This window comes from Acanthopagrus latus, chromosome 19, assembly GCF_904848185.1.
Source record: "Acanthopagrus latus isolate v.2019 chromosome 19, fAcaLat1.1, whole genome shotgun sequence".
Classification (NCBI taxonomy): domain Eukaryota; kingdom Metazoa; phylum Chordata; class Actinopteri; order Spariformes; family Sparidae; genus Acanthopagrus; species Acanthopagrus latus.
In genome coordinates, this window is record NC_051057.1 from 4,833,159 (window position 1) to 4,855,446 (window position 22,288).

A 22,288-nucleotide genomic window follows, 5' to 3' on the forward strand; every position below is an offset into this window, starting at 1 on the left:
CATCACCCCTTGCTTAAATACTTCGGTCAACTCGGCCCAATTCTGAGTGTAATTTCAAAGTGCTACTTTGGCTTTCTATCACCTCATAACCTTAGCCTGTCTGACTGTCTACTTTTGGGTCTATCTACAAACCTTCAAACAGTCACACACACACAAAAAACCTTTTAAAAAGTGTTCAACAGTAGTGAGCAAACCACACTCTTCCCTGAACTCTAATCATAGTAAAGTTCCCTGTTTTTTTGTTCTTTTTTTTAGCTTCGCAGCTAAAATGATGATTTTGGCCCAAAACAGGTGAAAATGAAGTGAGCACTGGTCAGCTGTGGGGTTTCTGGACAATAACTTTTTTTTTAATGAACTATTGATTTAATACATTTTAGGGTAAACCCTTTTTAGTCCAGAATGTAGTACTCAAACAACCTTGACCTCCTGTTTTTCGTATGAACACCTGATTGGGCTTAGTGTGAACTATATGACAGCAGCTTCTGCAGGTGCACTGCAGAGCTTTTACCACACTCATGTTAGTCTCCTCCCTGACGTTGCACCCTCATCAGCGACCAGCTGTACTTTACTGTTATTGTAAATACACTTCTTTAAGTTTCCTTACAGTTAGTCTATTATGATTTTAATATGATACTAACATGAGACGTGCCCAGATGCATTTATTCTGTCTGTGTGGAGTCTTGCTTGTGGTAATCACTCCCTCCCACATGCACAGACACTCCCACTTTTTTTGTGGCACTTCCCCTTGCTGGCTGACTTATCATGGAGTGGCTTGAACTCACCATGAGTCAGACATCTGGGGCCTTCAGAGTCGGACAACAAGAAGAAGCCTCCCAAGCTGGCCGGACGGTAAGTCAGCTCCCCTTAGCATCATCCTCACATTCCCGTAGCTGCTTTTATTTCCTGTGCTCATCTGAGCCTCTCAGTTTAAAGGCACTGTTGTCCAGCTCTCCTTATTCACATGCTAAATGTATTAGCTCCTACACCTTCAATCATTTTCTAATAGATGAATTGTTTGATGATCATAATTTTGAGAATGTTATGTTTGACGGCTGTGTTTCTGTGTCTGGCAGATTCCCCTGGTGACACTGCATAAAAAAGATGTCAACGACACCATTTGACTATGAGTATCCCACCGATGGGTACACGCCTGTTGGTCCATGTAACAGGGACAGCGACAACCTCCTGGGGTCTCATCTGTCCTACGTCCTCTACTTTATGTTTTTCTTCAGCCTCAGTGGCAACATGCTGGTTCTGGTCATCATCCATCGGTGAGTGGTTGAACAGTAACAGTACAGTGCATCGCACAGTGCCGCAGGTGTCTTTTTTTAAGAGAATACCACACGAGCAAGTTATCGGTGTTGCATGGCCCTGATTCAGACAGTTCTTACAGTGTGTCACTTATTCTCTAGTCATTTACACACATTTGCTTTACCCTTGGGTTTCATTTTTCAAGGTGTAAACTGGAGTTATAATTTCCGATCTGGGGCAGATTCGGCAACACCTGTGGTTACTGCAATTTAATACTACAAGCATGCAAACCTTGAGCTGCTGTTTTGTTAGAAGTACGACAGAAGATCAAGTGCTGTATGTGTTCGAAGAAGTCATGTTTAAGGGCAAGGTCAATAATCAGCCATGAGCTACCACAATATTTTTTACATAGACTGGTTAGCTTGTTGAGGGGTGCGAGGTGCTGACTTTTGCCTAATTTGAGTTTTAGTGTATTTGATTTTACAGTTGTTGCTTTCAGGCCAAAGGAGAGCATAGCACACTACCAGGATGTATGGGTTCATGGGCTTAACTTGAGTTTTGCTGAAATATTCTCTCATTTGATTCAAGGGATACACAATATTAAATATGGTACAGTTCACTTGTTCCTCCTATCAGTTATTGATGATCACAGCAACAGCAACAACAACAACTGGGCAATGATTAAAAGTTTTAATCGCGATTGATCACATGATTTCCCTGATTAATCACGATTAATTGCATATGTATACACAAAATCCAGTAATGAATTCAAAAGTAGCGTATAGCGCACTTTTATTTAAAATGTTGGAACAGATCGACTATAGATATGTACTTTTATATGACCCCACTTCAAAAAACTCAAACTATCCCTTTAACATCAGCATTTTTTTTATACAGTAGCAGTTAAATTAAAATATTTAGTGCAAATCTTAATTTAAAATGTTATCAAAGCATACAGTACAATATTAAAGGTCACTGCCACTGCTGGGGCATTAATATTGAAAATGGCCATGTAGAAGTTCCGTTCCCTTCTCCATGTTTGTTCTTCCGCCAGTTATTTTCTTCTCCAGTTCGGCAGCAGTCAGCAACAGACTTTAACAAAATAAAAGCCTGTAAGCAACAGACTTTTACAATAATAATGAAAAAAAATAAAACCTGCGCTAATGCGCGACGAATTGTCAGCGTTAATTAATTAGTGAGTTAACGCGATAATAACGAGTATAACTTGCCCAGCAAGCTATAATAATGATAATAAGACTATAGATATGCATTATTATTATTATTGCTCCTATTGCATATTTTTTTTACTTTATTATTATATTACATATGATAACAAACTGAACACTATAGCCTCCATGTTGGATTTAAAACTGTAAGTGTAAAATTACATATATACAGAGGATTTGACATATCCAGTCAATTTCGATGGTGAAGCCTGTTGCAGGACTGCTCTGTCCATTTAGCCACATTGTCCACTTCTTGAGCCAAAAAAATCCTGAGAGATATTTGAGTCCATTTGCCTCATATTCTGATATTTGGGAAGGCAGAATGGACAGAGCAGTCCTGCGACAGGCTTCAGTTCAACACCATTTGTAGGACTGTCAGATTTGACTGGAGATGTCACCAGGTTGTCAGAAAACACACACACACACGCGCACACACACACACACACACACACACACTGGGAGAGTACAGATGAAGTCATACTAGGAGCCTCTTATTCGTGTACCCACAGAGAGGAGAGTACAGTAGCTGTCCTCTGTCTGAGCCCCCCAAGAGTTACCTCTCCTCTGTCACTGTCTGCACTCTGCCGCTGTCTCCATCGCCGCTGTCTGCCCTCAAGTGCAAGCAAATGTGAAAATACATTCAGTCTTCATGGAAACACAGGTGGCAGATTCAGAGATGAATTTTGCAAAGTCTCCCTGGGCCTCGGACTGAAAGGAGTGTTGACAATACATATTACAGGGGGAAGGTAGCAATAAGACATGCTGTGTCAGCTGCATGCTGACATGATGAGGGCTCAGGGAAAGTAGCATTCTCAACTCTGAAATTACAACTGAAAACTCAAAACTAGCCTCATCTGCGGCTTCATTTATCCACAGACCATGCTGAAATAAAATTATATCAATATCATCATTATTTGATGTATTTATCGCTAAGAATAAGGGTTATGATTCACTTTCAATTTGTGATGGTGCCCAGTCAGAATCAATTGTTTTACAAATAGCACCTTTAAACACCAACAGTTAAAAAGTAACTTAGCAACTAATAGTTTTACTTGCAATTGAGTAAAGTCTCATTTATATAACTATACTCGGACTTGAGCACAGGTTTTCAGTAGTCTTTCCACCATTGGTAGTCATGGGTCAGAACAGGAACATGTTTGCAGGTGCTGCTGTGATCCCTTTAAAAAGATGGTTTCTTACTGAAAATATATTTGTTTCATGATATATCATGATGGGTTCGGTTAGGTGTAAATACAAAAAAATCTGGTTTTGTTTGTACAAAGGTGATGTTTTGGATTACATTAAGTATGGTTAGGGACACATTGTAACATGGGTTAAAACTACCGTAAGGTCAGGTGACTGTTACAGTACTAAAGACATTTAAGGTTGGTGACCAATGTTGGTCATGTTTAAAAAAAAAACAACGTTGATTGGACAATGGAAATGATGGTCATAGTTTCCCCAGCCACTACCCTCAGTCTTTGACACTTGAGGGTTTTGGGGCAGTTGCTGAAAAGCCTGATGCTGGCATTCTTCTTGATAGGACAGGCACAGTGTTGAGAATAACAGGATAACTGACAGCATCACCCTCAAAAAGATCACTCACTAAGCACAACAAAATAGAAAAGAAAGAATTATGTAAAGTTGAATTAGTTAAAGAAGTTCTTCCACTATCTCATAGTTTGACCACTCCAACTAATGCTGTTGAAAAGGATATTAAGCTTACTTTTGTGAATGGAAAAGTCATGCCACACTCCACTAGGTTAAAGATGGGAAACATTTACAGCCACAACAGGGATTTGAACACAATAGCCAGAATAAATGTTGGCAATATAAGTTTCTGCAAACCAACTTTAGGTTTCTTTCAATTTGATTTTCAGTTTTATGATTTCTTTTTTTAGGCATGCTTATGGTGGGGTTAGGGTAAGCCACAAGAACCACTTCAGAGTAGGGTTGGGAAATGTTTTAAGGCAGAGACCTGTTTTGCTCTCCACCATTTCTGGGTCCTGACTTGCCGTCAAAAATCTGTTTCGTCTGTTTTTTGTCATCACAAACAGCTGGAATTTCTTCCAAGTTCTCCTTAAAATAATATGTAGTGTTGTCACGTTCACAAATGTTCGACCATTGTCTTGCACTGCAGTCACTGGCTTGGCAGCCCTCTGGCCTGTAACTCCACCACCATCCCCTCCACCTCCTCATATGAAAGTCAGGCCATAAATAAATAATGTGAACAAGATATGGCACTTGTGTAGAAATGCTGATTTCATACTATAATACGAACAAACAAAATATTGCTGAAAATTGTGAAACATCAGTCACAAATGCTTGTGTGACCACTTAGCCTTTTTGTATTTCTCTCCTTCTAACGGTTTCAATGTCCGTCTCCTAGGTTTGAGAAACTGACCACTGTGACCAACATCTTGCTGTTGAACCTGGTGTTGTCCTCCCTGATCTTCGTGAGCAGCCTTCCCTTCATGGGAGTCTACATGCAGCTCTCCAGCTGGATCTTTGGCACGGCCATGTGCAAGATTGTCGGAAGTGCCTACTACTTGGGCTTCTACAGTTCTGTCCTCTTCCTAACTCTTTTGACCTTTGACAGACACCTGGCAGTTGTGTACTCCTTGAGCGCATCACGACTGAGGAATCAAAAGTATGCGGTGGTCTCCTGCGCTGTGGTGTGGCTGGTCAGCACCCTGTCCTGCATCAAGCAGATGTTTATCCACAGTGCTTATGTTCATAACCTGAATAACATAACATACTGTGGTGAGTATCCAGGTAATTTATCGCCCGATAACTCAGACACGCTGAGGGAGTCTGGATTTTACCTTCAGATCTTTCTATTCTTGCTATTTCCCCTCGCTGTCATTATTTACTGCTATGTCAGGATTGCTATCACTGTCATATCATCCAGGCTCGCTACCAAGTTCAAAACAGTGAGGTTAATATTCATCATTGTGCTGCTGTTTTTTGTGTGCTGGACTCCGTTCAACATTGCACTGCTGATGCAAGACAGAGACTTACCCTGTGAGGAATCAAGGAGATGGACTTACGCTCTTCACGTCACTCGTATCTTTGCTTACACTTACTTTTGCATCAGTCCCATCTTCTACACATTTGTTGGGAGAAAGTTCCAGAACTATTTCAGACAGATGCTGGTGAAACGTTTCCCAAGGCTAAAGAGGCATATTTCTGTCAGTCAGCACAGCAATACCAATGTGTCCACCAAAACTACACCGAATGATCTTTAGGAAGGGGAAGGCCTTTGTTTCTCCGGGCTGTGTTCAACAAACAGTGGGTTTAAAACCTATGAAGAAATGCTGTGGGAGTTTTTAGAAACAAATGTGTATCTGATAGCGAGAACTTACACTTTGGGTAGCTGGGTTGCTGAAGATGTGTTTGGTTAACACATTGAAAGAGTCCTGAGCTCCATATACAAATATTATTGGCCAAGAGTCTAGGAGATGTTTTCTTACCTAAACTGTTCAGCACGGTGGCACTGTGATTTGCAAGGGTTGTTCAAGTTTGGTCTCCTCATGTACCGTTGTTTTTGGCGGCTTTCTTCCCTTCAGGGATCAGAGGTTTATTGATAAAATTGGGCAACTGTAAAAACATTGATTTTGGAGGGCTCTGTAAACCCCCATTCATGTCAACCGCAACAGAAACATTAAAGGAACAGTTATTATCCACTCGATATCATGCCAATGGTCAGTGTTGTGAAGTTTCATATTCCACTTGACCATGCATTGAAGGTGTAAATAATACCTTTTCAAATCAGTTGGGATCTCAGGGAAGAGTCGGATCATGCCTGACAAGCTGTATAGAGCCATCTTATGCTTTTTATGGTGGTTTTCCTTGCCTAAGCTACTTAAGTTGATTTGCGCTTAAGTTTATTTGCTGTGGAGCTCATGAAATATTTTGTGGACTACAAAACTTAACCTGACTCTCCATGCACATATATATTACTACTACTATAATGACTACATTTTTAAAAATTTTTTGGTGGACTTATTTTTTTAACTGATGGGCTATTGCATACCATGAACTTTTCCCCGATGGTAGAGTTGAGAGAGTTCATTCACACCCATCCATCACAAAAAGGCGCTCCCTGAGTCATCATTAAGGCTTAACTTTAACAATAGCAGAACACTTTGTATAGACTAGATGTATAGTCCTTTAGATTTTAGCACTTGACATGATGATGTGCTGCAGAGTTGTCCAAGATGAATGTAATTACAAGAATACTGACCCACAACTCTATCAAAAGTAAAGGTAGATTAACTTAACTAGTTCTGCTGCAAGATTGAGAATTACAATAGGTCAGCTGGGGCTGTATGTGCTGTCTCATAAGTTTCCACTGCCAACTCAAACCCTAGAATAAATGTTGGCTATGTGCGTTCGTGCAACATCACAATGCTTTATGTTGCACAGCTACAACTAGACAACGTCCTGACGTCTCTTTAAAAACATCCATTGGTGTCACACAAAAATTAAAACACTATCTTGAACAGTGGTCAATGGCTTGGAAGCTGTTACACGTAGCTGCATTGCCACCACCACCCCCTCCATGAAAGTCAGCTCACAGTCATGTACTGTGAGTGTAATACTACTCATATTGTATACATGTTGATATGGTAAATGCGACATGTAGAAATGTAAACATTTGGGGAACATGGAAAATACTAATTATTTTGTTCTGCTAACTGAGCTGTCATTGCCACACTTACTGCTAATAAAGACAACATTAAGGGCATTAAACAAAATCCATCATGTTAACCAGTGATACGCTCAAAGCTGTACAAGTCATACATACCATGTTTACATTGTCATGTCACATTACATGTTTAAGACCAGAGTTCTATATCACAAGGTGGAGGGGATGGTGGTGGAGGCGAGAAAGGCTGCCAAACCAGTGGACATAGTTGTAGACTCTGTTTTCACATTTTCAAGCATGACACCACTGGATATTTTTAAGGAGACCTTAGCACTATTCCCAGCCATGTTTTTGGTGACAAAGTTGACATTTTACAGTATGTAAAATGTCAACTTTGGTCAACTTTAATGGTTTTGTGGTTAGCGTGAGAACAAAGAGAACAATATTAGCTCTGTGCATCTGACTCTGTTTAACAGCTGACCACAGAGTATCTATAACCTGTTCTAATATAGTGTGCTTCTGCAAAACAGTGAGTCAAGTGTGCACACTCATTGTCCAGTCATCTTCCACATGGCCTTCAGCCTGTAAATGGCTGCTTGTGACTATATTTGTTTTAATTTTATATTCCATCTGATTGTATTCCTTTGTAAATATGTATTTCATAATGATTCATATTCTTTGCTATGGTGTTTTTCTGTCAAGTTTAATATGAGCCACATTCTACTTATAAAACTGAGGGAACTGCACCAAAAAAGGGAATTAAAGCTTCATGCTCGGTTGGTTTTTGTTTGATTTAGTTCTTGCATTTGCCTCTGTAAATCTAAGCTGTTTGATTAAATCAGATCTTTTATTCAGCAGGCTTCATGTTTTCTGTTTTTCACAGTCCTTTAACGACCCCACCCCACCCAAAAAAAAAAAAAAAAAATCATTCATCTCCGACAGCACTGCTTCTTAAAAGTTTGAGTTTGCATGGTGCACATGCTTTTCATGCTCACGTTGAGAAGGGGTGACTGATCGAGACTGACAAAATATGTTCTTTGGAGGAGAAATAAGAAGCCCAGCCTTTAAAGAGCAACTTGTAAGACATAGCCAGGATTTTAGTTTAGAGGTGCTCCATGTAACAGTTTCTGGCAATTTACATGAATCACTCTTTGTAGTGGACATATTTGAGCAGATTGCATCATGAAGAGAAAAAAATAAAAAAATAGATGTTCCCCGTCTCTCTCAGTTGTTTGTACAAGCTTGTAGATGATGTGTTGAACTTGTTTTAATGCTGCAGTACTGTGGATCCACAGAGCTCCTTTAAAACATAAAAAAAATGGACTAACATCATAAACAGAATGTCAAGGAACAATAGATTTGACTTTACATCAAAGATGTCTATGCACGGCACTGTGTTGCATAAATGTCTACTGAAGTCAGTATGCTAACCAGCTAGCCTTGGCCCGTCCTTCCTTGTAAAGCTACTTGTAACACAAAAGGCGATGGACTGATAGCCTTGTAGTTTCAGCGGTGAGATGTCTTAGCAGCAAGGTAAATAAAATACATTCACAAAACTTCAAAAAAGGAGACCATTTTTCCTTTACTTAACAGAAAATACAACTGTGATCCTTATGAATTCAAGTTCTTTCTTATACCGAATTAAGATGAGCTTAATTGCCCTGTTAATTCGTCCTAAATGCACTCAAAGAGGACATGAATGAAATAAAACTTACCAAAAACGGTCTTGGTTTGTCTTTTCACAATCGCCTCTGGTTTGGTCACAATTGCTTAGTCACTAGCTAGATGCTACTTCCAAAGATGGCAAGAGGCTTTAGCGGCTAAGCTGCCCCCTATTCAAACAAATATATTACCTTCTACCTTCTGTAGTTTTGCAGTTACCTAATTCTGACAATTATTTTTCACAATTACCTTCAAGTTAGCATATAATTATTTTTCAATGGTTGTAAATGTCATTATTCATCATTTATTACATCCTCTAGTTTGTTCAGAGCATGGGTTCTGTTTAAAAGCTCTGACAGATCGCCTGCCAAGCTACCCTCCTGCCTCAATGGCTAATTTTTCCTCCTGTGGCTAACTTCACCCCGCACACTGCTCGCTGATAGATTGTAAACCAAGCTTAAATTTCTGCCATCCTTTCCACTGGAGGAGAGAGGGAGGAAAGAATATCAAGCTGTCAAGAATGAATAGGGGCCTCAGCAGAAAGTAATGCTTTCAGATAAGTGTTCTTTCCAACCATTTTTCTCTGCTATGTCGTGAGTAAAGTCAAGGCCCATGAAAGTTAGAAGGGCCTGACATTATTGCGCTGATGATTATCAGATTAAACATGCTTTCGACCAGGAGGACAGAGGAAGTGGACTCTTGTGCAACACAAACTCAGCATGAATATGGGGATATGAGTAATGTTCTAAGTGACACGAACACACCAGTGTTGCAGCATCAGGCCATTTACTGCAGAATAGTCTGATATATTCATAGTGAGGAAAACGACCCTGTAGCTTGAGTTATTGAAAATAACTGCAGGTCAGCTGCAGAGTGTGACCTGCATGTTAACAAAAGCCTACCAGCTCACTGTTACAGCAGCTTCTCTCCAGCAGCTAGAGAGGTGGTATGATTAATGATATAAAACAAGCATGCACGGGTGCACACGCACATGCATGCACACACACACATACACAGTAGCTGCGGTCTTCACAAACTATAAAAAAGGGACAATATATTGTCAGGAAACAGGCGGTGGTCCAGCACTCATCGAAAAACTTAGACAGGGCCAAGCTTGGTTATGTTCCTGGACCCACTATGATCCCAAATTACAGTGGTTGCCAGAAGAAAAGTTCAGGAAGGCTCTACAGCAGGTGATTAAAACCACCCAAAACATCACTGGTACCATCTACAGAGCATCAGTGACATCAGTGAAGTGAGATGTCTGCACAGAGCCTGAAGATACTTCAAGACAACACCCACCCAGCCACAGTCTGATCCCCCTGCTGCCATCTGACATGAGGTACAGATACCTGCTGCCGTACCACCAGACTACAGAGCAGCTTCACTCCCCAAGCTGTGAGACTCCTGAACTCATCAACGCTCATCAACACTAATGCTAACACTAATAACCATGAATATTTTGTTGTTTTACTTGGTTAATATTCATGATGACTCTGTATCTGTATGTATGTATGTAGCTTAAGGGAATTACAAATGGAAATTTCATGATGCAATCTTGTATTGCACACAATGACAAATGTGTTTTGAATCTTGAAAGATGCATATCTTGTCATCCTTTCTTGCAATTCGGTAACTTGTACGCATGAACTATTTGACTGTGTTTGCTAAAGCCGCCCGCAGCTAAACACACATGCATAACATTTAAGTTGCCCCGGATGAAGATCCCAGTGCAGTTAGCTAAGATGGCTGTACTCAGCTTCTCTCTGTTTACTTTTCATGGACCCAAGTTCAAACAAGGGTTGGAAATGATTCATGTGAAAAACATGGTTACTCGCAAAGCTGTAGAAGGTCCATGCAGCATTTACCTTTGAATATAGCACGTAAAATTTTGCTTTACTTTAAATTATGGAGTAAATACTGATCTATCCCCATACACACAGGGACTATGCATTATACAATGAAGGCTTGCCATTTCTCATCCTTTGATTGTTCCCACTGAACCAAGCAGTTCATTGTGGCACTGCGGAAAAGAGGCGTGATTGTAAACATTATACATTTGCATCCGTGTGTTATTTTTTATGTATCTGCCGGCTGTTTATAATCATATGGATGCTGTTGAGATTGAGATCCTGACTCACCATGCATCCTGGAAAGTAACAAAGTTAAATTTCTTTGCACTAAATTATATAATTACGTAATCACCACCAGCAAACAGAGGACCCTGTCTGGCTTTCATTTGCGGGAAGGGATGCTGTTTTCTGGGGGAGAGTTCACTTAAGTCGCTGTCAGCCGTGCTGACAGTTGCAGTGATTCCCAGAGACTGTCACATTCCACCATTGCGTTGTTGTAGTTGTAGTTACAAAGACATGTGAGTTAAAGTGAGGGAGCCACTGGCTCTGCTGCCAGGGACAAACGCTGTTTTATTGAACAGCGTTGGTGATGAAGCATCGGCAGGGAAGACAGGATGACACACCTGATGACAGACACAATGCCAGACAAGATGACAGACATGATGAGAGACAGAATGTCAGAGATGATGAAAGACAGGATGACAGAGGCTTTTTTCCTCACATAAGTTGCCAAAGACACTATTGGTTACCACATTACTTTTTCCTGGTCATTACATTGCTTTGTTGGTGGAAGTGTGGGACATTTCTCTTCTATTTGATGAGTGAAGGATGTGTTACGCTATCAGACTGTGAACAGCAGAAAATTATAACATGATTCTGGCACTGAAAGGGCAGTGTAAATGGGGCTACAATGTAATGACTGTACAAAAAATGTAACCATCCATGTATAGATTGTTTCCCTATAAAACTCGCCTTCACTGTGTTATTCAGTCTGCCACCAGGCTTGATTTTTCTATGGACGGATGAAAGAAGTGTGTCTGACATTTTTACAACTAAAACAGAGGGATACATTGTTTTTCTCCACAATGTTCATTGCTTAGTTACTTACTACTTCCCCTTTTTTGACCAGAGGAATATTGCGAAAGCTCAGAGACACACACACACACAAAAGAAAAAAGAAAAACAGATGAATGCAGTGGGTGTCACAAGCTTTCTTGAACCTTTAGGAGAGTTAGGGATAACATTATATAACACAAGGCCTTACAGCTGACCAGCGCGAAATACAAAAAACACTGTCTTCAGTCTACTCAGCCATCAGCCAGCCAGCATCCACAGACAGCCAGTTCCTCCAGCAGCCTGTTCGCTCTCCAAGCAGCTAACCAGCCAGCTCTCCCGAAGCAGCTACCATAACCTCAGCGAGGCCCTTCAGGTGCGCCACAGACGGCTCCTCCTGCCAGAACATCAATCAGTAAGAGGTAGGAGGGGGAGAGGCAGAAGGCCCAGCAGCACCCTGGTGATGATGAGCTTACCCAGAGCCTGAAGGTGACCCAGCCTCCCTCCTCCACTCAGGAAATCACTCCCGATGAGGATGAAATCAGGAGAAACGCAGCTTTCAATGAAATAAACGAGCAAGCTGAGGAGGGAGCTGATGAGTAGTTTAATTGTTCATTCACTTTTTTATAGACACTGTATCTGCACAGATGTGTGGTAGCAACTACAGATGCGAGACCCCCCCTTTAAAAAATATCTAATTTGTTTAGTGCAGGAGAATCTTTGTGAAACGCCTCTGCAAAAGTCTTAAAAGTTGAGGCCCTCATGAGGGTATCTCTTTGTTCATGTAAAAGTGTTGTTTCTGTTTGGCCCTGTGAAATGAGATCTGATCACAAGTGGTCACATGTGACATGTGTTATTGCCAGGAGTGAACTGATGGGCTTAGAGCTGTACACTTTTGACTGGATACCTCCGGACGGACGTTAATACCAGGTCTTGCCCTGCTTCTCTGACACTGCGATGAGCCTTTTGCCACTAAAAGGTGGCAGAAAAAAAATCAAGTCAAATGTTTCCCTTTCGACAACCATGGTCAAGAGAAACGTGTGAGCCAAGTGAGCTGTGAGCTCAGAAACTTCTTTCAAGATAACTTTTGTTTGGTTGTCAAGCAGTCGATATGATTTCCTGCTTCAATCTGATTTCTGCGGAAGAGCTGATAAAGTGCTTGAGCCGTGCTGACTGTTTGCACATCTTAACCACTTCTTTCATCATTTGCTCTGTGTGTTTCCTGAACATCTGTGCATGGGTTTTTTTAAATAATTGTCGCAAATCCAAGGTCAAAAGTTTTGACACAAAAATCAATTTCACTTCATCTCATGTTATTCTCCTGGTCCTGTACAAAATGCCTTATGTTACAAGCTGCATACAAGCTAACTCTTTCCCCCCGTGAGCCTTTGGAAGAATGAAAAGAAGAAAGAAAATGTAGCTTTTTGCCAAAAATCGCCCTCTATGGAGATGTTCTGAAGAAAGAGATCTCTCTTGCTTCACCTTCATGCTGTGTTTCATTTTTACTTTTTAATAGAAGTGTCAGGAAGCTCTCTGGGGTCCTCCACTTGTGAAGAATGAGAATTAATTGGAGGATTAGAGCTACATGCACCCTCTACCCTGTCTTGACTTATAACATGGCTTTAGGGTCTGCAGTACTGCCTCCCCTGACTGCTGACTGTGTGTGCGTGTGTGTGTGTGTGTGTGTTAGATTATGAGAAAAAAAGAAAGAAAGAGGGTGATCATTAGTCTCTGCTTGTATCTGCCATCTTGCTGTATTCGCATTACTTGCTGTAATTTTCCACATCACACTTGTCTAAATGAAATGTCAGGCCAGGCTTGAAAACAGCCTCATTGTCAAACTTTTCTGCAAATGCTTAAAATCAATCAATCTGTCTGAATACCATGAGGGCTTTGATGATATTTAAAAAAAAAAAGGAGCCAGGGGAATCAAAAAGAAGCACTGGCAATAATTGTGTTCAGCTGGAAAAATGTGCCGAAGAATGTCTGATCTCTTGTATTGAAGAGAACGTCGGGGTGGCATTGCTGGTAAATCCATAGTCCTCTGGACTATGCTACATGTATGCTATTTTCATCAGTCACTTTTGTCGGCCTCACTGTGAAACGTGTACTGCTTATGGTATAAATACACTCATAGCTAAGACAAACGACGGCAGCTCCCGATTGCTGGTTCTCCTCTCTATTCTCATTTGCAGGTTGTCAACTAGCGCTGTACTGTCACGGCCCCTCTGCTTCTCGAACAGGAGCGCAAGGTTTTTCTCAGCATACAAGACAGTGAGAGAGTCATTCTAACAGGTGTTTTTTTATGTTCACGTTTCCTGCTTTATTTTGAAATTTTACCTCATGTGTCTCGTCTTGATTTTCAGTTCCTCATGTGTTTTTTTCCCCCATCCCTCTAGTGCAGGGGTACTCAAATACAAATCTTAAAGGGCCGACTCAAAGGTTCATGTGTTGAGGTCGGTCAGGCCACATGCAATAATACTGCAATTTTCAAACAAAATGTCCTTTTCATTCAAAACAACAACAAAGATACAAACTAAATTAAAATGTAATTTCCATTTTGACATAAAATACATAATTGAATGTTTCCTCTTTTTGTTTGCCACTAAACATTGTGTCATGCATTCTTTTATTATTTCTGCATTTGAGAATGGCTTCTTGTGCTGACCCAAAATCCACACCACTGTAAGTAAGCACTCTGTTGCTTTTTGTTGTTGTGTCTTAGATGTGACAAGAATCCTGCTTGCAGCTTGACATGGTGATTTAAGTGCATTTATTTTTGTTGTTCTTACCTCTGAATTTTGAGGAAATGTCTCTTCAAAATTCCTATGCTTCGTCTCATAATGCCGTTTCAAACTGGAAATCTTCATCACAGGCATAGTCTCCTGGCATGTTAAGCACATGGGTCTTGTGCTGGTTGGAGGGAGAATGAATGCACATTTTTTCCATTCTTCTTTGAATTGCCGATTTTCACTGTATACTTTTCTTTTAGCAGTGAACTTGGAACACTGATCTAGTGCTTTTCCATCCCTTAGCCCACCCGTCTTCTTCTCACCTCAGTCCACCTCTTCATTATCCCCCTCATTAGTTATATAGTGTTTGTTCTTTTGTCATGTCTTCGTCACTTCGTTCTGTCTTTTTCCGTCTTCCTCCATCTTCGTCCGCATTCAACAGTATCGCTAATCTGTCTTCCCCCGTCGTGTTATCTGCGGTGCCTCCTCATGTCTCGCCTGGGTGTTTCTGGTTTTTGTTTCTCTTGTTTCTCATTGATTTGCACTTTGGTGTGGTTTGCCCTTTGTTTCAGCTCTTTAGTTGCAACTTTGTTTTTTGTCCTCGTGACTCGTCTTGGATTGCTAAGAAGGGGAAACATTCCCTGCAGTCTCTCAACTGACAGAGACACGTGTCACTGTAAAAGGCTTGAAAGAAAAAAAAAAGAAGAAAGGCTGCAACACAATACAAGCAAACCAAAAATAGTGAAATCAATAAGGTAAGGTAATAAAAACTTACAAGGACACATATACATGTGTCACTCCTCCCCAGGGTTTCATGCTGTGCCTCCGATCGTCAAGCAAACATGGATGTGAACAATCACGTTTGATGAGAGAGTGAATGCATTTTAGTTGTATTTGTCGGCGCATAACAATACACACGATGAGTTTTGGTGAGTAGCGCTGAATGTAAAGACAACTTAATGAGCGCCACAGGGCATCTAGCATCTCACAATCCAGCATGGCTCAGGCTCTTTACAGATGTTTATGCCCCTATGCTTTAGAGATGGTATATCACACAGAAGTGGCCATATAGTATATTTGATGAGGTAATTGTTAATAATACCATTTACTGATTGTTAGCGGTTGACAACTCATTAGTGGATTGCATAGAATGCGATCAGCCCAATTGCCAGGTTAAAAATATTTGCAGTTAACTTTTTCTGCAAACCATTTTACATATTTAGGACCTTCTTTCTTAATATGAGGTGGAGCGGACGGGGGTGGAGTTACAGGAGAGAGGACTGTCAAGCCACTGTCCACGGTTCAAACTGCGTTTCAACATTTGTGCAACCACTTTTGAGGAGCTCTTAGGACAATTCTTCATTGGTTTGTGGCGACAAAAACAGATATTTCAAGCCCAAAACACAATGTTTTTCCAAACTCTAACCAAGTGTGTTTTGTTGCTACGGCGCATCCAGCCAGACCACAAGCACAGCGTGACCTGAAGAAACATCAAGTTTCAAATTATCAGCGGTTTGCAGAAACGTACGTTACCAAATTGAATCACTGCGGCTGTGTTGATTCAAAAACTTTTTGGCAAATAATCAGAGCAGCACTTTGTAATGGTTTTACTGCTTGGGAAAAGTAAAGACTGATGGTTCAATCAGTCACAGTCATCAGTGGGAGATGAGGGGGAAAGTTACAAGCAGAGGAAGAGGAGTGCAGACAGTGCTACAGCTCAGACGCCGGGCTGAAGTTGGTTTGATAATCACCCAAGACATCCAACAGTCTGTAATGAGCTTCATCATGTTGTCCTTGTCATGTCCTTCACTTCTTTTTTTTTTTTTTCAAAAAAAAAGTACTCCACGTTTTATTCACAGTATACCAAATTATCTATATACTGTGCTCACTGTGCCCCCTGCTGCCTTAACTAGTGCCCCCTTTCTACTTTAATTAGTTTCATATCATGATGAAGCTTTTTCTTTAGAATTTTTGTATTTACTGATTCAACCATGTCGTAAGCTTTAATTCAAACTAAAGTCAATTTGAGTTGTGACTGTAGTACAATGTTTTGTTGTACAGTTAAATCATTACCTGAAAAATACTGATACACTGACATCAGATGTGATATTTTTAATTACCTTTGTGAAGAACTGCAGTTATCTCAGCATGATAGCACACTATGGTCATTATTAATACAATCATTTATTGATAATCTCACAATGCGGTATGATACTTGGACCTTCTACTTGGATATACAGAGGGGGCACTTTCACACGTGGGGAAATTTTAGATCTCATTCTGCCACCTATCACCTATTCTGCCATCCACTGGCCAAGCTTGACAGTGAAAACAAATGCTCTCTATGTTTTTAGTTCCATCCAACACAGGAAATGCAGTTTCAACAAAGACAGAAGCTGAAGATAACAGGCACTGTGCACACCGTGCAGCACTCTATCCATACACATCAACAGACAGTGGTCATAAGCTAGCACCAGCCTCTTTTTCAAATATGAATCTACCTCTCAGCATTGGTAACGTGTGCCACATTACGTTCAGGGTGGTGGTTAAGGGGTGTAGTGCTATTTGAAAGATAGAGGAGCGCACCTAAACCTGTGTACACACACAAAATAGTAATTTTGCATCCTTCATCCCAAGTTGAAATATATTAACAAAGACTAGCGGCATCTTTTACATGGGGAATCATTCCTTGCTTGCAGGGCTGTAGCCAGGATAAACAGTGTTGGCCTACTAGAACGAGAATTAGAAAATCCTCTTATTAAAAAAAAAAATCTTTAGCGGCACAATGACCCAGAAGACACTGACGTCTCACATACATGACTTATTTATTGCCCTGATATGATCCTTCATATGGAAGCCCATTTCTACCGGTAAATACAATATTCCTCCATATTTATCACCATGAACCTCACACAAAGCCCAGCACGGGACACTTTTGCAGTAGGTGATAACAACACAGTGTGGCCGCAGCAGGTGGGCTGACAGTTTTTTCAAAGCCTTTGTCTTAATGATTGTCCCACTGTGAATATTTTTGCCCACTGAAAATGTCAGAGAAGACACTGTGTGCACAAAGTCTGGACATGCCACTTTTTAAATGTATATATGTAAATAATTTGTTGGCTCCGGTCCTAATCCCAGTTGTTGCTTCTGTTCCTGCAGGTGGCTGGAAGTGACAAATAACCTGCAAATACAGTGTATATAATTTTACACAACACTTTGACAGAAAGAATTTCACAGTCACATATTAATGGATGTGGCCAAACCCAGTCCATCCCATCTGGACCGGTTTGGGTCAGGGATCCACGCTCCGCAGTCTGGATGTTTTTTAATGTGCTCCTACCGCACATTGTTTCATGGGTGGATCCACAGACTCCAGTGCACTCTGTGTGGCGCAGAACCGTACCGCTGGATTCAGATGCAGAGAGAAGGCTGTTAACATATCACACTCCACCGAGCAGTAAAGTATATTCAAGAGTTCTTCAGAGATCAATTGGCCATCTCGTATTATAATTCTGCCTGGTACATTGCAAAGGTTATGAGGAAATGTCAACAGTGCCATTGCAACGTGTTTCATTTGCAATGAACAGACACATTCACTAATCCAGAAAACAGGACTTTCTTCCTGCGTTCGATTTTCTGACCAATAAGAAGTGCATCTGCCTATAGGAGTGTGAGCGCCCTGAGCTCCATGCATCCGTGTATTTGAAATGTGTTTCCATAATGTGTATTTCAGTTCCACTTTGTTGTTGAAGTTGATACAATTACAATTCATTTTACATTCATCTCAGTGGAGTATCACCCCAGATGGCACTTGGATGTGCTAATAAACTCGCCTGAGGGAGCAACAGAGAGTGGTCCTTTTTTGATGTTTTTGATGTTTTTTCATCTTCCACCCGCTCTGCACCTGGATATGTGCGACTACTATAGATAGTTTATATTCATCTCAGTGGGTGTAGTTGTTGAGGACTTAATTCCAGGGCACTGCAGCAACATCCACCAACATTTTTCTCAGTTTTAAGCACTTAGCCTGAGACAGCAATCTGTGCACATCAGTGGCTCGGTTTTATCTGCCTAGAAAATCTCAAAGACTGCTTTGGCACGCCTGCAGCAAACAGCCAAGATTTTCCCATGTTTGCTGCAGTCATCTCTGGGTGAACTTGTTGAAAGAAAAGCTGGTTCCCACCAATGTGCTGTGACCCGTTTTGTGGGCCACCTCCCTAGATATCTGCTGAATGAAGTGAGTAAATCATTGGTGCATTATTTTGCCCAAATGTGAACACAAATGGTTATCCTTTCTGGCCTTTAGTGTGGTCAAGTCTTCTGATCTTAGATATTAAAAAGGGAGGACATCAGGATAGTAATTTGGACTTCCAGGTCCAGGACTTCCTGGGAATATTTGGAAAAATAAAAAAAATGTATAGTGTTGCCTTATCTTAAATATATCTTTCTAAGATGGCTCATTTCATATCAGAATTGGAATGTCTAGCATGTCGATGAGGGTTAGGGTGCTCAGTACAAAAACTGACATATCTTGAAGCTCAACTCGTGACATGAGCTAAGCAGTGACATGCAGTATGTTAACTCCTAGTTAAACGCTAACCAAAAGACAGCTAAGGCTACAATCATGATGAGATAACTACGGAGCTAATGGCCTTTTCAAATAGTTTTCATATTAGTCAGTTTACACTAGCATTAGCAGAAAACTGAAGAACCTCCTTACCTAAAATAAGTCATATCAGAGTGCTTATCACATTCATCACACGCTGTTTAGGACCGCCCCACACAGTCAGTAGTAAATGTCCATCCAAATGCATTCCAGATTTAAATGAATTTCCAGAAAATTGGCCGAATGGAAATGCTAATTTATGCACATTTTACATGTAGTTACATCAGTCTTAGGGGCATTAGGATGAATAGTTGGCGGCACTATTCCTCCAATCAGGTGTGATTAGATGATTGCAGAGTTGGGTGCAACAAGATGATAATTCAGAGCGCACCAGTAAAACCGTGGAAAAGGAATATGTAGTTTATGCTTGGGTTACAGAGAGGCCTTCAGGCTCTCCCAGCATGCATTGTGAGGTGACTTCAAGCCTTTGACTTACTGCAGACTCTCAGGGCATCTGTATACCAAAAACCATCAATTATAATGTTCTAGTTCTTTGAAATGTAGCATGGATCTTCAGCAGATTTCAAATCTACAAATTGTCCCTCTAAAAAGAAAAAAAAAAAAAAATGACAACGCGGTGGGGATAAATAAAAACCTGAAAACTCATTAGTGAGCAAGAAGCATTTTAACTTACAGTATTTGGCTTCATGCTGTCAGAAGCTATTTTGGGACAAACAACACACTAATGTGTCTCTTTTTCTGCCAGCGTTGCATTGATGCCATTGTTGCCATATATGGTGTAGATTCACCGTTTGCCTGGGAGTACTGTTACGAGGCTGACTGTGCTTTTCTAGCAGCGCCTCATTCATTGAAACAGGAGCATTTATAGCTGTCTTCATGGCTCCTACATGTCCACTCTGTCCCTTCAGTAATCTAAACCGGTCACATCCTACGTCTCTCCGACCCAGTACTACCTCAGCAGTCACCAGATGTCAGGTGTTTTTCTTTTTAACTGTTGCTACTTTCAGGCACTGGTGCCAGAATAGGGGGGACAAGGCTTTTTGTGAGCAGTATTGTGGATAATGCGTGACAGGTATTATGGTCATAGTGCGTTTGGCTATAATATTTAAGCTCATGCTGTCTAACAGTGCACTTTTGTTACTGGCCGAGCCTCCACAGGTGGTCCTGCTAACCTCTGTGTGTGTGACAGAGTCAAGAGGATTTGTTGGTGGGGGAGGAACCAGCACACTGCCACGGTTATAGAAAAATGCATGTTGTTATTGCTGTAGTCAGGCATAACCTGTTTGTGATATAAAAGTTAGTTACTGAAAGAATGCTTGTTGGGTTTGCTGCCACAGGAGAGAAAATTAAAGTCCCTGTTGATCCAACGTTACGGGAACTTCCTGCATTCTTCACAGCTGAGTCGGTCCGGACTGTAAAAAATAATGGGCTTTTTCAATTTACGCGCTGGCTTGGCCGGACTTGCATTTCCATTACAACAGGGCTAAACGCTCGAAGATCTTTAGATAATGATACGCTTGTGTGTTAAAGTTTGGCAAAAAAGGTGAGGAAAAAGTGGGAGCTCTGATAACATGAAGCGGAAGTCCATGGATCCAAAATCCCAAAACACAGGCAATAACACTGTAAAGAACAGACTGGGGTCATTCTAAAAGACAAACGAGAAGTACTTACCACGGTAAAGCTCGGGGAACTAACGCAGGACCTCGGATGGCACCAATGATTTCAGGTTGAGATACTGAGCCTCATGAGTATTTGTTGTCCCGTTAAAAGCAAAGCCGTGTTCCAGCTAAGGTGCGAGGAACAGGAGGACTTCAATAAACTTGACCCATGAGTGATGAGACTTTCATCAACGCGTATGACTCCTGTAGTATGAGTTCCACACTAATTCATTGCTTTGGTTATATCATAAAAGCACGATTGAGGTCTTGAGTTCCAGACTGTAGAGCAAAAGGCCAGATGAGAATTGAAGGTAATACACACACACTCACACAATTTGGCAGTTAATCCTTATCCTTATGTATGAAATGTTTCAGTCTAATATTTATCTGCGAAATAATTACTGACGACACTGAAAATAATTCCATAATAGGAATTTGATAGAGTGAGTAAATAATGGCCCGTCACCTTCCGTCCTGACGAGTCTCTATAATGAAAACGGTCTCTGGTGTGTCAGCCCAGCAGAAGCGAAGATTTGTCATCTTTTGAAACGAGTTTTTGTTGACATACCCCTCCACTTCTCCTCTATTACTCCCGGTGCATCAACTCCAGGCATTCTGTCATTTTGGTTCCTTGAAAATGAAATGGAAAACACTTTATGCTCGCCCTGAATTTATTTCAGGCCTTTGCCAGTTATTCTGTTGGCTCAGTGAAGTAAACAGTCCAATTTTCCCCACTTCTCTATTTCATGGAAGTTACCTTGAGATTCTGTACTTTCTAATGAGTGAGTTTCATAGAATACAGAGGGTGCATGTTTAACACTTGACTGGAACTTGAACAGAACTGTAAAGACAGAGCACTTGCCTTTATAGAGCATGGTAAAAACCAAGACACCACAACAGTTCCTCTGTTTTTGTCACCACTGCTGTTTGCTCCAGAGTAAATACTGAAGCTAACCCTCCATGACTGTCTATTGAATTCAATGAAAAGAATTCAAGGACATTAAATGCTTAGCAAAAAATGGCGAGACCTCTTGTATGAGCATTTCTAGTGTTTATCAGTCACCCTTTAAAGTAAGTCTACAAAACCTCCACTGTACACTCAGGAGTCACTAAGTCAGCAAACTCCACTCACATTGCTCACAGGCTATCTACAGTTTGCTAACACTGGCAAATGAGGCTAACGTTAGCCACCACATGCTCCTGACAGTACCAGACCAAGTAAAGTTTCACTGAAACACCTCAGGGTTTGAACAACAGCAGGAACTATCATCGCCATCCCATTTTGTTTCTTATGCAAGGGAGATCCTACTCCAGTGCAAAGGCCAGAACCTTAGATACGATTTGGCAGCAAGAGACACAACAGTCCGCTCAGCTCATAGAACCTTTCAGTCTGGAAGCAAACATTATGCTTGCAAGATGCAACAACGCTGTGTGCATTTGAGAAACAGTACATTTAATCTGAGGCTATATTTAACAAGACTAACAAGGCTTAGCTAGACAGCCACGTCATTGTCTCCACATCAAGATTTTCACGAACAAACGACAGGCCGTTGGCTACACCCATACGGAGCGAGC

At 41.0% G+C, this 22,288-nt stretch overlaps 1 protein-coding gene across 1 annotated transcript; it reads left to right on the top strand.

The window, feature by feature from the left end:
* Positions 1-710: 710 nt before the first annotated feature.
* On the top strand, positions 711-7,985 carry LOC119009122 (C-C chemokine receptor type 3-like). The gene is made up of 3 exons (XM_037080143.1): positions 711-849; positions 1,074-1,271; positions 4,867-7,985. Exons 2-3 carry the CDS (start codon positions 1,102-1,104, stop codon positions 5,723-5,725), a joined length of 1,029 nt encoding a protein of 342 aa, XP_036936038.1. The 5' UTR covers positions 711-849; positions 1,074-1,101; the 3' UTR covers positions 5,726-7,985.
* The last annotated feature ends 14,303 nt before the right edge of the window (positions 7,986-22,288 follow it).

Bases quoted from the DNA above. Each gene is read 5' to 3' on its own strand.
- LOC119009122 (XM_037080143.1), top strand. From the start codon at position 1,102: ATGTCAACGACACCATTTGACTATGAGTATCCCACCGATGGGTACACG. The intron at 1,272-4,866 runs GTGAGTGGTTGA...TCCGTCTCCTAG, and splicing joins GTTCTGGTCATCATCCATCG to GTTTGAGAAACTGACCACTG.